This window comes from Miniopterus schreibersii, assembly GCF_964146895.1.
Source record: "Miniopterus schreibersii genome assembly, chromosome: 4".
NCBI lineage: Eukaryota > Metazoa > Chordata > Mammalia > Chiroptera > Miniopteridae > Miniopterus > Miniopterus schreibersii.
The window spans coordinates 54,741,263-54,757,017 of NC_138105.1; the positions used below are offsets into that span (position 1 = coordinate 54,741,263).

The 15,755-nt window shown below is 35.0% G+C and overlaps 1 protein-coding gene across 3 annotated transcripts in view; it reads right to left on the minus strand.

The window, feature by feature from the left end:
- Nucleotides 1–15,755, minus strand: part of SPOCK3 (SPARC (osteonectin), cwcv and kazal like domains proteoglycan 3) — a 280,247-nt gene that overhangs the window by 77,377 nt on the left and 187,115 nt on the right. For all 3 annotated transcript variants that reach the window (XM_081137554.1, XM_081137552.1, XM_081137553.1), the window contains exon 5: nucleotides 5,836–5,959. In XM_081137554.1, the coding sequence (XP_080993680.1) occupies nucleotides 5,836–5,959 (124 nt within the window). The remainder of the gene's footprint in view (nucleotides 1–5,835; nucleotides 5,960–15,755) is intronic.

The window sequence follows — 15,755 nt, forward strand, 5'->3', positions numbered from 1 at the left end:
ATAATTATAAATTAAAAATTTCAAAGTTTTCCTTAAGATTTGCATGATATGAAAAAGTTATAACTTTGCAAAAGAAGTACTTCAGAAGTGAAACATTTTTGCTTCAGAATGATTCTACTGCACACCTTTTCTGTGTGTGTTTCTGTAGAGAGCAACAGAATTAGATGTACAGCAAATATACACCATGTGTACAGTTACATGAATTTAGCTTCTTGTAGTCAAAAAGCCATTTAGTTTTATCAGCTTATGGACTGATTTTGAAAAGAGTCTTCGTGAAGAATATTATTCAAAGAATAATAGGTTATTAAAAGTAGTATTTAAAAAAAATTTAGCTACATCCACTGATTGCATTTCTAGTTAATAATGTTCAATTTACTTAATTATCACAAAACTGAAATATTTATAAAGGTATAAGTGAACCAAAATATCACATAAAGGGCATACTCATTAGTCTATAATTACCCCAAAATGCAAATACTGTACTGAAAGACATGATTAATGCATTCTTGATTAAGAACCCAGGTGCTGAGAACACTTAAGTTATGAGTTATTGTGAAAAGCAAGCCTGCAGAATGATTTTTCAATAGTGCAAGTTGACACTTGTCAGGGAAAGTAAGTTAAAGTCATTTGCTTTAATAACAAAGAAGAAAACATGATCTTACTATTGGAGAGATCTAAATTAGTGTTTTTTGACTGACAACAAAAAATTACCTGGAAGTACCTTCTCAGTCAACCTCCAAGGAAATAACTGATGCCCCAGCATGCTGAACACTTAAGGCTGGTAAGTAACTTCAAACTTTCTGATTTCTGCTTACCACCACTCCACTTTTTGGTCCCTAAGATCTATTCAAATACTTTATTATCATAACTATATAATTAAATTAAATAAGACTTAATATGATCAAATACTGGGCAAAACAGGGGGCTGGGTTTCCATGAAAAAAAATTTGAATGGCCTAGACTCAATGAAGGTGAGCGATATATAAAAAAAAAAGTTTGAATCTAAATAAGTGTGTGTAAAATGAATCTGAAAGAATAGGGATACAGTTTTATAAAATTTACATAATATTCTGTCCCTTTGGGCTGCTTTGCAAAATGTCCTTTAGCTTTTTGTTCCATTTTAAATGGAAAACTTAGAAATTCACATTTTTCCCAATAATAACTGAAGAAAATAGTGTTTGTATTTCGTGCATCAATATGTGCCCGAGGGCAGTAAAAATAGAGAGTGTTGGAAGCCAAATCAATGTAAGGAGAGAAAAGCTTTTCTGACAATTAGAACTCCCCTCAAAAATAGACATTTATCTCACAGAACATGGAATCTTATCAGGGACTTGCATATCATGTAGAAGTTTGTCCAAGATGTCCTACTGAGTTGTCTTCAAATCTGAGTTTTTATGATAAAGTTAACTCATATTATTTCCTTTGACGCTCAGTGATTTAATAAGAGCTTATCCCAATGATTCTGATGATATGCTGGAGGTGTGATTTTGATCAAGTTGGCATACCCAAGCCAAAAGCAAAACCTAGCTTTTGTTAAAGAGCAGATCAAATGGAAACAGTGCGCATCTATTTCTGACTGTTGATCTTCCAACATAAAATGATCTCAGCTCAGACAAAGTACTCAAAGGAAGGTAGACGGGACAGTTAAACACCAAATACTAACAGATGCAACAAATCAAAATGGTGACGTGTAAGAAATTTTCTATCTTTCAAAATGTACATATAGCTACTAGAATTAATAATGGTTATTATGAGAAAATAATAGGATGCCTCAAATATGGAAAAAAGTTAAAGAAAGAAGAACAAATAATAGTACAATGTTGAAACTCAAAATGGAATTTTCTCAAATTGCAACAAAAGACAAATGCTTCCCCCTTTAATACTAAACATTGTTCTATTTTATATTTTGTAAAACCCTCATATTTAAGATTTCAAAAGCAATGATTTCAAGGGGTGCAGCAGTGCTTCTCAATCATGGGCACATGTAAAAATCATCTGGGGGGGCGGCTTTTAAAATTCAGATTCACAGCATCCCATCCCCAAACCAACCAAAGTATAATCTCTGCAGCCAGCCAGAGCTGGGGACCGCACCATAAAAAGATTAGCTTTCTATTTGCCTTCCCTGAACACACACACACACACACACACACACAGAATTTTTTATAAGCAATGTTCATTCTTAAGGAATTCACCATTATTTAGTTTAATTGCCAAGCACTCTATGACTAAATATGATAGAAAAATGTTCAAAATCATCCAATGTGGTGTCCCAAGGGAATTTATGTTACGGATGCCCTGCTGAGTTCTAAAACATTAATATTACTTATTGACTTCTGCTCAGCAGATGTAGTATACAATTTACACAAGTCAGTGACAAATATATCCATGGTCTAATATAGATGTATCAGAGAACAATTCTTAGTTCCTACTGAAGCTTGACAATATAATCAAAATTGACTTTGCCTGAAGTAAAGAAACAAAGACCTTCATCTTTTGTGTCAATTTCAGGAATGATTGCCTCTCAAATAACCTTGAACAGACTTACATTTTTATTTTTCTGGCATTGCTGAATTTGAAAGAATTCAAAATAGACTGGTTCTTTTAAGAAGAAAGATTAAGTCAACTTTTTTAAAAAGTCAATCGTTTTTCTTAACAGGAAAAAAATCAGATACCATTACAAGAATATTTCTCCTGAAAATCACAAAAGTCCCAATGTGTTCTCAAGCAAATCTATTTTTCCATAGTTCATCTGTTCCTTTGACTTTTTGTGCATACATTTTTAAATACTCTGCTTAGAATTTCTAGACAAGCTGACAAATTCAGAGATTGAACTCTAATAAAACAATTATTCAAATTTGGGCACATTGTGTAATGAGGCATAGTTTCCAAAATTATATCCTAGTATGTCATTTGACTAAAGTCTTCACTTGGATACCTTCTGATCACCCTCTGCCTCAGCCCATCCCCCAGCTGCTGGACCTGCTATACTTTGTAATGACCTTACCGTGGATATATAATTTACAATTTCTACTTCCTAAATTGAGCTGAAGGTAATGAGGAAAGATGGTGGGTCTAAAACAGAACCTGAAGGAATATTCTTGATAGTAGTAAAAAAACAAAAACACCTGTATATCAATGCAGGGGTTCCAAAATAGAGAATGATAATAAAACCTGGAGAGCAGGTCTGAGCTTCGCTCCTGGATGTGGTCCCACACTCTGGACTGATAGTATCTTGCTTCTGACTAATCCTGATCAGATTACCCAACTGGGGGATTAGAAATTTCACGCAAGGAGCTTCAGAGGCCACAATGAATTTAGGCTTTGGAGCTCACCATTATTGTGAGCTTGAACACCTACAACCCCCAAAAAGCTGTTAATTGAAATTTACCCTGTCAGAGTTTGCTTAATCTACTGGCAAAGTTGAGTGAGCCAAGAACCAGAGAAAGATCCTGTGACCCCTGCACCCATCTTCTACTTTTATCTCTGGGAAAATAATAAAATGACTTTCTCAAGAAGGCACTTGCCTCTGTGGTCTTTGTTCCTGATGCAGTACCCAAATCGCCTTGGGCACTACTCTACTTACAGGGGAGGAAAAACCTAAATGCCTTAAAATTAAGTCCAATATACATCTACAAAGTAAACTTCCAATAAACTCTAAAAAGTAGAGTTTGATATAGGTTCTCACTGGGCTGAGATCTCTATTTAGTTTCCATTATTTTCTAAAGCTCAGCCTCACTGCTGTCAGTGCAGGCGTGTTAAGATTAGGGTTGGGGCTCCGAGGTGGAAGAATCACCAAGACAGAATCGATAGAAATGAGGATGGTGACTTGGGGTTATTAAAAACTCACATTCATTGGCACCATGTTCCTTATATGTCTTTCTATGTCAATAAGGCACTTATCGAGAGTGATACATATGCAAAAATATTAAATTAAAATTCAAGTATGGGTCATTCAGAATGGTTTTATTGACAATATTAATGAGACCATATGATTGTAACCTGGGCTTCACAGTGTCCCCATTATAAATGAGAACAATGGGGAAACCCCATGGAATTGGAAATACATGGGAATTAATCTGCTTATGATAGGTGAATTTAGTCTCAAGTGGGAGTACGCCAGTTATGTTTCTCTAAAATCATCAGACAATGCTTCCCATATGGTCTCAACAGATGGGAATCACTTGTGATTGTAACTCTGTATACTTTGAAACTAAATTGTGAAAGAACTGATCATCTATTAGTAGCATTCTGAAGAGAGCCCCAAACGAGCAGGTGCTAGGCTAATGCCAGCCGTCTCCAGGGATCACCGCGCTCGGGACACAAACGCATCAGAGCTGCCGGCGCGCATGTTCCCAACGCTGAGAAAGACATACATCTGCCTCAGCTGCATGCCGGACAAAGCCAACCTCTCTCTCGATGTAACTTTTTCAATGATCAACGTTCATCGAATAAAATTAGGATTAAAAACTGCTTCCCATGTAGCTCTACCTACCAGTTTGAATATTATAATATGCATCCTTAGCTGTAATTTAATAAATTAGTATAACGGTTTGCAACCATGATCCTGTGGGATGTGATAATATGAGATAGATTCATTCTCCCTTGTGCTGACAACATGAATTTTCTAAGCCTGCAAAGTTAACATTCACCAAGCTCAAGGTCATACTGCAAAGACCAGTGACACACTCCCTTCTCTTCTAGCATTATCGACATCTATATACATCTTAAAACTTTAGCAAACAGGTATATGGCAGCTTAATTAAAGGTACACAGTACTTGGCATCCAAAATGTACTCTGAATATATTTACTGACTGATTTGATCTATCTTATTGTAGTGCTTTTACCAAGTTCAGCAACCATAAAATCCAAGTGGGAGGCATAGAAAAATATTCACTGAGACACAGTATGATTCATAAAGAGGTATCCACAGAACAAAATGTTCAAATAGCCCCAAATTTTTGGAAGTCACTTATGCAGTAATCAAAACCAGATAAGAACTGAGGTAAAGTTATTTTATAGACTTTATGCATCCTATTTAATGTGAATATTCCTTAAAGAGCTGTTAATATATTTAATTATAGGATAAATTTCCTCTGGGGATAGTACATACTATGCTTTTAAAACATATTTTGCATAATAAAACCTTGTTAAATATATATTGTTTTAAATTCACAAATCTGTCCCAAAGTTTCAGATAAGAGGTTGTGAGACTATATATTCATTTCTCACATTAAAAAACAAACAAACCACAAACTCATCAATGTCTTATTAGATACAGTTCTTAAAAACTCCAAAATATATGAAAATAAGAAGGCAGATTAATGTAGAGGAGAGAACAGGCACTGAATCAGAGAAGGCATTAAATCTTGCTTTCAATGTCAGCTAATACATAAAATTTGCTTTATCTTTCTAATCCTTAGTTTCTCATTTGTTTAAAAAGTTTTTAGAGGCTTAAATAAAGTAATATAGGAAATAAAATATTAGATAAAAGAAATAATGATACTGACAGATTGTAGCTCTATTGATAATAATTGTTAACATTATATGCATGGTAATAATGCTAATCTCTTTCATAGTAGCAATTAAGGAAATGTTAGTTTCAATATATTTGAGGGTTCAAGTGTTCACAGTTTCAGTGTTTCAAACTTTAAAAATTATTAAATAGGAGAAACAAATAGACACTGAATCATACTTCAAACAAGTGGGATCATTCACATTATTTTAAAAGTTAAAAAAATTATTTGGATGACCACATTGGAGAAATAAGAGATTTAAGCACTTACTCATACATTTTAATCATGCATTTCATACTAAATGACCATAATTTTCTTTACCTGTGAAGAGTAGGTATGACCATCTGAGCCACAAACGGGGCTGGAATAGACCGCTGGGCACTGCTTGCAGGCGGATGAGACAGGGCCCCTCCACTGCTTACGGCCTGCTCCTGCGTCTTTCATACTGTTAAAAAAATAAAACAGCCGGACTTCATGCATGTATTTAAAAAACAAATAAATTTATACTAACAGCGCATTTTTTCCACTGGCACTCCAAATCTTGAAGGTGAATGAGAATCAGAAATGATTTTACCCTTTCAACCTATTAATCTGTACAATATCTTTTATCACAGTATTTTGTTTCCGATGTCAAGGTTTCCCTATAATAAAATGATAATCTATTCCTTAAAAATATTTTGCTAATTACACATGGGCTAGTTATATTTCATTACATAAATTTTTGTTTTAATTTCAGTTCAACATATTTTTGATAAGACTCAGAAACAGAAACAATTGCTCAACAATAAAGGACTCACACATGTGGAGCCCTCTAAAAAGCCTCTCTCTCCTATACCCTAGTTTCTCTTCAGATCCTGTAAATCTTTTGCCTTTTTAAAAAGCCTCCCTAGTATTCCATCAGGAACAGTTTCAGAAAACAGACCCTAACTCCCCGGGTGTATCCCACGTGCCTGAAAGTAAGAGCAGCTTACTTTAGAGAGAAGAGCAACGAAGAACTGTGCTTTTCCAACAACAACCAGTGTTTAGGGAGCCAAGTTAGGGAGGTTTAGCGATGACCCATCCTCTTTTTATTGTGTAGAAATGTTTCAAAATAGATCCATTAGGCTTTGATCGAGGATAACTTGGGAAAACCCGTTCTCTTCTGCTACCTGCACTTACATTTATTCATTTTTCCACTTTGATCAAATTGCTTTATTGTTCTATTTGTGTGCACAATGTACCTAGAGAGGGGTAAAAGCCTAAAAATAAGAATATTTAGAAGCACTCTAGTAAGTCAGTACTCATTCATTAAAATTGTTTGTAGAGCATAATACAATGTCTATATCGGGATTAAAAAAGATGATTTACTAGAAACATTTGCTTTTCATTTTCTTTTCATGAATAAGCCAAACATACAGGAAATGGATCCCGAAGGCTATTAAGAAATATAGTAAGGATCTTCGTTACAGGACAAGAAGTGCAAACTATGTACTTAAATTTTGATAAATGCAGGTGGGCACTAAGAAATGTTTCTTGCCCTGGCCCGTATGGCTCAGCTGGTCGGGAGCCGCCCTGCGCTCTGAAAGGCCGCCAGTTCGAATCCCGTCAGCGCACATGCCAGAGCTGTGGGCTCCATCCCCGGTGGCCGGGGAGCTAACGGGAGGCGGAAGCTCGACGTCACTCTCACATCAATGTTTCTCTCTCTCCCCCTTTCTTCCTCTGAAAATCAGTAAAAATATATTTTTTAAATGTTTATGATTCTCTCTTCTCCTTCCTCCCCGCCTCCCATTGCTTGTTTCCCTCAAAAGATTTTCATGAAGCCTATCATAATTCCAAACGCATTTTCTTCATTTCAATTCTGTAAATTCTGCCAAAAGACCACTTTAAAATCTTGCCTGGCCACAAAGTTCACCTCGTAAGAGACACAAGGGAAAAAATAGCCATGTTGCTATTACTCATTAATTAGTTGGTACAAAATTCTAATGGAAATTAAAATAATGACTGGAAATCCTGAAACAGTATTCTATACCACTTCAAAACATATAAATTACAGAAACGGAGTGAAAGAGAATAACTATTCTACTTGCATTTTTCTTTCACTTTGTGTAATCAAAACAAGGCATAAAATTATGCAAGTCATCTGCTCTTCAGATACATACGGAGAAATTATTACCAATTACCAAGTTGAGGCTGCTAATCAATAAAAAGTACTTTATCAGAACAGGACCCATATATGTTTTTTGCTTTGTGATATATATACACATATACTATGTATACACTATGAAGTATATTACATATACACACACTATATTCCACGATTCAAGGCACTCAGTGGTATCATACCAATATACCTCTTATTATGTTTCTAATAGCTGAAAATTTAAAATAATAAAGATGAATTTATACTGTTGCTAGTGTTTCTTTACAGGACTTGTTCTGATGCAGTTGAACTACATCATCTTCTTGTTTGCTGAGCTATCTTCTTGTGTTCCTGATTTACCTTTCACTCCAGTCTTCAGTATGAGTCCCAGCATCAGTCACGGATGAAAGAACATCAATCTCTTATTTTTTCTGATAGCTACAATGTTAATTACAGCTACATCTGTTTAATCAATTATGATACTTGGTTTTATGTTTAGTTAATCATGTTGTGCAATTTAAGAATATAACTTGAACATGATTTTCGTGTTTTAGGATTTACACTGATTTGGGAAGGAGCACAAATGATGTTACCAAAATGGTTAGCAGAAACAAATTTCATTCCAATTTGATTTAAGTTTCATATGTCATCATGTCATTAATCAGTTTGGGCAAGTCAGAGCCTCCCTTGGTCTTAATTTCTTCATTCATACAATGCTAAGCTTCATCAGCATGGATCATTTGATTTCGAGCATTCGAAGAGTCTATAAATTCTTAATAAAACTGTTTATATGAAGGCACTCAACAGAATTTAGGAGCACAGATAGCGTATATTGGACACATTATAATTTTAGAACTTGAATTAGTGATACCAAGTGGAAGAAACATATCACTATGGTGTGAAGGATGACGCTGAGTGGGGCAAGAGATTGCTACAAATGCTGAAGCTGCAAAACTTGGTTACTTCAAGGTAGCCAATGAAAGATACTAAATGAACCCCATCTTGTGATAACTAATGAAAGAGGGTGGATAAAACAAGGTTGTGTTTAAAGAGGCATGATTTCCACAAAAGTATGCCTGAGAATCAAATAATTGCTCTATTACGATATCAAGGAACATTGTCAATAAATCATAAAAATAAATATCTCATATTACATATTTCCCTAAAACCTCATAGTTCCTGGATATGAAATCACATATTATAAACTTCCATCCTATAGGCCATAAATACACAAACCAAATAAAATGACAATTTATTTATTATGTGTTTATCAGTATCTAAGTCTTAAATTTTTAGGTGTATTTGTTTCTCTCTCTATGCACCTATATTAACGTAATTCTTAATGCGTCTGCTTCAACTGAGGAATTTGATTATAATCTGATAAAACAGCATTCAAGTGAACAGAATATTCTGTGAGTATCTAGACTAAAGACAGCTTAGTGTATTTCTTGTCTGCTCAATACACCTAACATTTTCCTTAGGCAATCATTGTGTATGTGTGTGTTTTAAGTTCTGCCTGAGTTGTTGGAGGAATTCTTTCTTAAGACACAACTGCCAAGTGATGATTTTTTTCCCTACTGGCCATAACTCTTCAAGAAACAAGGCCACCCTTACTTTTTCATCATGGACCTTAGAAAAAACAGATGGTATAAGCAAGGTGCAGTAAATTATGTTTTGGGGCAAAAACATTATATGACAGTTAGAAAGCCCTTCATAGAACTTAAAACTATAGTGAGCAATATTTGCTTTATGATTTCTGTACTCTGTATGACTGTAATTTAAGTGATGAAGGAAAATAGCATAAGCTATCAATTTTAAGTAAAAGACACACTCTAAAAATAAAAATTAAATTTTAATTCATACTAGAAAACATTATTAAATACATAAAAATAAATTGGCATAGCTTACTCTGCAATATGAATAGAAAATCTACTTGCTCCATATATTTTACAGAGAACAAAATTTACCAAAAATGCCCACTTGTAGACATATTTTAAAATACAGTAATAGGAAAAATAAAGTAAAATACAGTGATAAGGTGATTAATAAAATGTATCTTTTAAAACTATTCCTAACATAAATTAAATTAACAAGTAGATAAATGACAGCATAGGTGCTCCAAATTTTACTTAAAGACTCACCACCACCAATAAGTGTTGTCTAGAGAATATATCTGGCTAATTAAAACTGAAATTTATGTAGTATAATAAATAATACAACACCACATATGTGTTTCTGATTTAGAAAACCAACACAGAGGAACTAATATGTGAATTGGTTCTACTAAATGTGTTGACAGGTGTGTTGCACTCCAGATACGAGCATATGAACGTGATTCCTAAGTCTACATCCCATATCTAAAATAAGAATCGGGAAATTCTTCAATTTTTCAATTATTCATGTTCCTAGATAAAGCAAGCTTTCAACCATTAACTGTGATATTCCTTTAACCTTAAACAGTTCTATAATGTCAGCACTGAGCAAAGTATGAACTAAGATTTGAGTTCACAAAAATGTGATTCTTAAAGGTCAAGGAGATTCTATATTTGTAAAAATGTATTCACATTTTAAAAATAACAGTGACAGATATGCAGCTTAAAAGGGAAAAATATTCTACCTAAAAGAAAATGACAATGAAACAATGCAACATTTACCAGAAGACATGGGAAAAGATGGTTTGATTATTCAAAATATATTTTATATGTAAAAATATGCCCTAATTATGAAAAATCCTTTTGACTTGTTTTTATAAACAGAAGGAAATATTTTAGCTACTGCTCAATAAATAGGCTTGAAAGCTTTATCAGAAGCATTCTACAATTAAAGGCCATACTTTAAGAAAACAATCATTAAAGGTCATCCAAAACTCAGGGAAGGAAAGCAGAGCTTCAGGGAAGTCAGTGCTACTGGCCTCTCCTCCTTGCTTACTGCTTCATGGCAAAAGGAAAGTTAGAGAAACTGGAAAGAAGAAGCTACCATGTTTTGCTTGAGTCTCATTTATAGACTGAGAGAAACGACCAAGAGCACAAAATCTTCTCTATACATGAGCTTTTACAGTATTTTTCAAGTTAACTGATAAAATTCAAATGTCTAAGTTTTTACTCCACAGTTTTTCCCTCTACCAGATTTTAATTCCTGTGCTGAAAGTGTATACTTTTAAGCATGTGTTGATGCCTTCCGATAAAATCAGACAAGGAAATGTTCTTCAAGAAGTGCTATCTCAATAACTTTTACCATATCTAAAAGGTTATCAGAGAGGCCTTTTAAAAGACTTTTATTATTTTTATTTATGATATATAGTTACTTATAGCTACCTACCATTTTCTCAGAAATGAATTAGGCATTGTCAAAACCCCATCACTAGTTCGTCCAATAACTTTTCATCTTCTAACCTATAAATAGTACCTCTGTACCCTTCTAAATACTGTTCATATATTTACTCATGAATATACCTATCAATGTGTTCAGGAACTATTTTACAATCTGGAGGTAACAGACAGATGGAGTCACTGAAGTCATGGGTCTCAGAATTCGTTTGGGAACAAAACAGTAAGCCTGGAACAAGGTTTTCCTGTGGCTCAGGAAGTAATAAGGACAACAGAGAGCTTATCTGGCCAACTTCTATTCATCCTTGACGTCTCACCTTTAGATGCCATTTCTATGGTAAAAATTTTTCTGACTCCCCAAGTACACTTTTACCAGCCTGTGTCCCACATACTCACTTTATATCAATTCTATTTTAACAGCCATTCATACGGTTATCTTTTTAAAAAAATCAAACTATACTCACGACACCGTAATTCCAAGTCTCTGTCTTGCCCCCATGACATATGCTGCACCACTAGGAGACAGGACTGTGCCAATACCCACCTCTTCCCTAGTTTTGCTATTTCTCCTAGCTTTGAAGTTTGGGAGACAACAGGGCCACTTAAAGCAAAGGCCTACATTCTGTGGCCTAAAAATACTTCTAACCTCTTTAGGGTCTCTCCATTCAAAGAAAGTAGAAAGCAGGCGGCCAGCAACAGAGATCATTTTAATCACACAGGATTGTAAATGAATTGAGCTTAACCAAAGTATTTTCTAGAGTCACCACACCAAATATGCTGACACACTCCTGATTTCCCGTTAAGTCATGCTTGCAGAAATAGAGTAAATTGGGAGTGTATTTGTTTCCTATGTCTGCTGTAACAAGTTACCTAAAACTTTCTGGCTTGAAACAACAGAAGTTTACTTTCTCAGAGTTACTGAGGTCAAAAGTCCAAAATCAGTTTCACTGGACTCTCTCAGGGAGCTCTAGGTGATAATCTGGTCCATGTCTCTTCCATTTTCTAGTGGCTGTCAGCATTCCTTGGCTTGTGGCTGCATCTTTCTCTGCTCTATATTCACACTGCCTTCCCCTCTTTGTGTCTGTGTCAAAATTTCCTGTGTCTCTTTTATAAGGATACATTGTGAATGCATTTAGGGTCCACTCTGAGAACCCAGGATAACCTTTCCCTCTGAGATCTTTAATTTAGTCACAAATTTCACCATATAAGGTAATCTCTTTTTTGCCTTATAAGAAACTATGCACAGATTCTGGCAATTAAGATGCAAATATATCCTTAGGGCCACCATTCAGCCTACAACAGGAATGCTACACAGAAAAAGATTTTACCTCTCCACAACAAAAGAGCTTCAGTAATGGTGTCCCTGGGTTGGAGGGATGCCTTAATCAATTTTATGTATAAGTGCACATTGATAGTGTGTTTTGCCCTGTGATTACTCCCATCAACCCCTTTATATCTAAAGGACAAATGTATGGCCCATGGCAATATCTTGGGACTTAGGTAGTGTCCTTCAGCTATAAGGCTGTGCTCCTCTGCAAATGTGTGCTTCCTCTTAACCAGGGAACCACGGCCAGGCCTAACTGATTCTTCTATGATTAGAGTTTTGGGCTTCCCAACCAAGGTACTTTAATCTCACTTCATGTCTCAGTAGATTAGAGAACCATATTTATTTTTTACACTTTACTAATTTTTATAGAAATTGAATGCTACAGTTGTGAAGACTGGAAAACAATTAAGTTGCCATTTTTACTGGTAAACAATAAAAATAACAGTCATATCAACATGCCTCATCTGACCCTCAATTTAATTAGTAGAAAAACAGATGACAGAGACAATGGGGTTTCTTCCCTTTGCTCTTTTGCATTTAGGGGTAGTGGTCATTGGGACAAACTGAAAGGGAGTAGTGGGCGAAAGGACTAAGTGTCATGGGCTGGGGATAAATACAGTCTCATTGGCATCCAGAGTGCACAGAAGAGAAGCCACTGCATTATACCGAGAAACTAATTCAGAAAGTGAGTCCATATGAGTTTATCCTCAGTGCCAGCTAATGTTCTGTTTTTGTACTTTGATTATCAATCTTTTCCCAAACTTTAGAGGTGGTCTTCCCTCTCCGCTGATAGCTTTTCATCTTTTCATCGCAACTCATTGTTTTTACTCCAGTATATTTCCTTGAGCTTGGCGCAAATTAAGTAATCAATAAATATCACTGAATGGGTAAAAGAATGAAAGAAAATGAAAGAGAAAGAGAGAAGAAAAGGAAAGAAAAGAAGGAAAGGAAGGGAAAGGGAAAGGGGAAGGGGAAGGGGAAGGGAAAGGGAAAGGGAAAGGGAAAGGAGTACCTGCTTGAAGTACTAAGGATGGTTCCTATTTTCTTTGCTATATGTCCTCTTAAGTAGAAATTCTATAGCATTATTTTCTTACTGAAAAAACTTCTTATAAATATTGTGTAAATTAAGTCCTTAAAAGTCATTATGGTTTGCCATATTAAAAGTCAGTCAACTAGAATAGAAATAAATTTAAGCAAGAGTCTTACTTTTCCTAACAAATTATCTTACGCTATAGCATAAAGGAACATGACAAAGCATTTTACATTATTTCCTTCAGTAGCTTCCATTTACCAAGGACTCTCCACTTCGTATTTCACATTTGTAACACGTTCTCTCTTACTCATCTAGGAGGCAAGCATCAGGATATGAACAGTTTGGCTCTTCACAGCTGTATGGGAGAGAGTGATTTATATAAGCTTCTTTTCAGCTATACTTGAACTCTTTTAAAAACATTGCTAATTTACTGCATTTTTTGTTGTTTCTCACTCGACTTTTTAGAACAATAGACTCCAATTAATCTACAATCTCATGCTAATTTCCTTGGAAAAACACTCTACAAAGATCTCTCTTGCCCTTCTGACAGTTTTTTTTGTTTTTTTCTGATCCCTTGGAGGCCATAAAACACAGTAGAAAAGCTCTCTGCATTTCCCAACTCCCCCATTAGCACTGCCTGCAAGGGGTAGAAAGATGGCTAATGATTTATCATGTTTACTGTTCTTTTACTGACCAAAGTCTAGTAAGTGGAATTGTTGGGCTGAATAAAAGGTTAGTGAGTCCCTAGGTGAGGGATCACAAGGCTACGTTAAACTGGCCTGGAAGATATTCTCCTGGGAGCTGGCTACTGTTTTTCTATTTAAGAGAAGCTCAAATGGGTAACCTAACCTACTGCAACTCTGCTGTAGACTTTAAATAAATAAGAATATCTCTTGTGTACTCACTTTGTGTTTCTTCTTGGAAGCTGTGTTTGCTTGGGTTTTGTTTGTTTCATTTACATTGGTTTGATGAAAACCAATCTTAGATTACTTAGGATTTGTGCTATTCAGTAGGCAGAGAAAGCCTTCGGCTTATTCTGATCCTATGGATATATATATATATATTATGTAGATATTTAGTTTAAAGAGTGTTTAATGGTTTGTAGCATAGCAGATTGTCATGCAATGGCGTTTTATGCTGAAGTTTCAGCATGAGATACGTATTAATTGATTTACATTTTTTCCTTTGCATATGCATCCTTTGGTGAGAAATTTGGATATTCCTGAGTACCTTTAATCACTTCCCAACAACTGACTAAATATATCCTTATAGTAAGTCTGTCCCACAAACTTCAGGGGATATATAGATCTATGTTTAGGTACTACTATAGCATTTGTAGAGAAAGGAACTCTACAAGCACACTTATAGTAAGAGTTTGTCCCTAAATCAACAGAAAGAGGAGAGCCTCCACTATCCCAGGACTACCCTTCCTGATTTAACATGTGTATAATAAATTAATATTGTGTGATACCACTGAAATTTGGGGGTAAATTTGCTATAACATAATATTACTATTAATAACACAGATACCTGAAGCAATCTAGACACATCAATACCTAATACATATTTCATTTTAACACTGTTAAAAAATGAAAGTGTAGAAAGTAATTATTTTTTTTTTAATGTATATATTTTTATTGATTTCAGAGAGAGGAAGAGAGAGAAAAACACCAGTGATGAGAGAGTCACTGACTGGCTGCCTCTTGCACGCCCCCTACTGGGGATCGAGCCCACAACCCAGGCAGGTTCCCTGACTGGGAATCAAACCGCGATCTCCTAGATCACAGGTCGACGCTCGACCACTAAGCCACGCCGACCAGGCTGTAGAAAGTTATTCTTAACCTTCTTGGTTTCAAGTCAGAAATCAGTTCAACCATTCCAAGGATAATTTATATTTTAAAAATATGTATTAACTTCTCTAAGTTCCCCAAGCATAGAACCAAAATCTTGGTCTTGAAAGAGTGAAGAAATAAAGAAAGCAGAAACATAATTCAGAACAAAATATACATCAAAGTTAATGTCATGCTTGTGAATTTTCTAATATGCAGGGTGAAAGAGTTACAAAATCGGTTCTATTTTAAGCTAACTAACAGACATCACAAGAAGGCATTAATTTTTTTTACAACTCACTTTAAACAAGTATGCAAATATGTCCATATCTTTAAGAAATCAAAGAATATTTTTCTTCTCAAAGTTACATATGTAAGTTTGTATAACCACTTGAAAGAATGATTAATAGACAGATTCTTTGTCATAGCTTAAGGAATTTTGAGGTGAGGAATTATGGTTTGAATAGCATCTCTATCATTGCCATAAAGAGGAAAAAATTTTATAATAATCCTTTTGGTGCAGCTAAATTTTACAAACCCTTAGATTGGGATGAAATGCAGATGTTGGGTAACTGGTGAAGCTTTCCTAAATATAGAACAGGAAAAA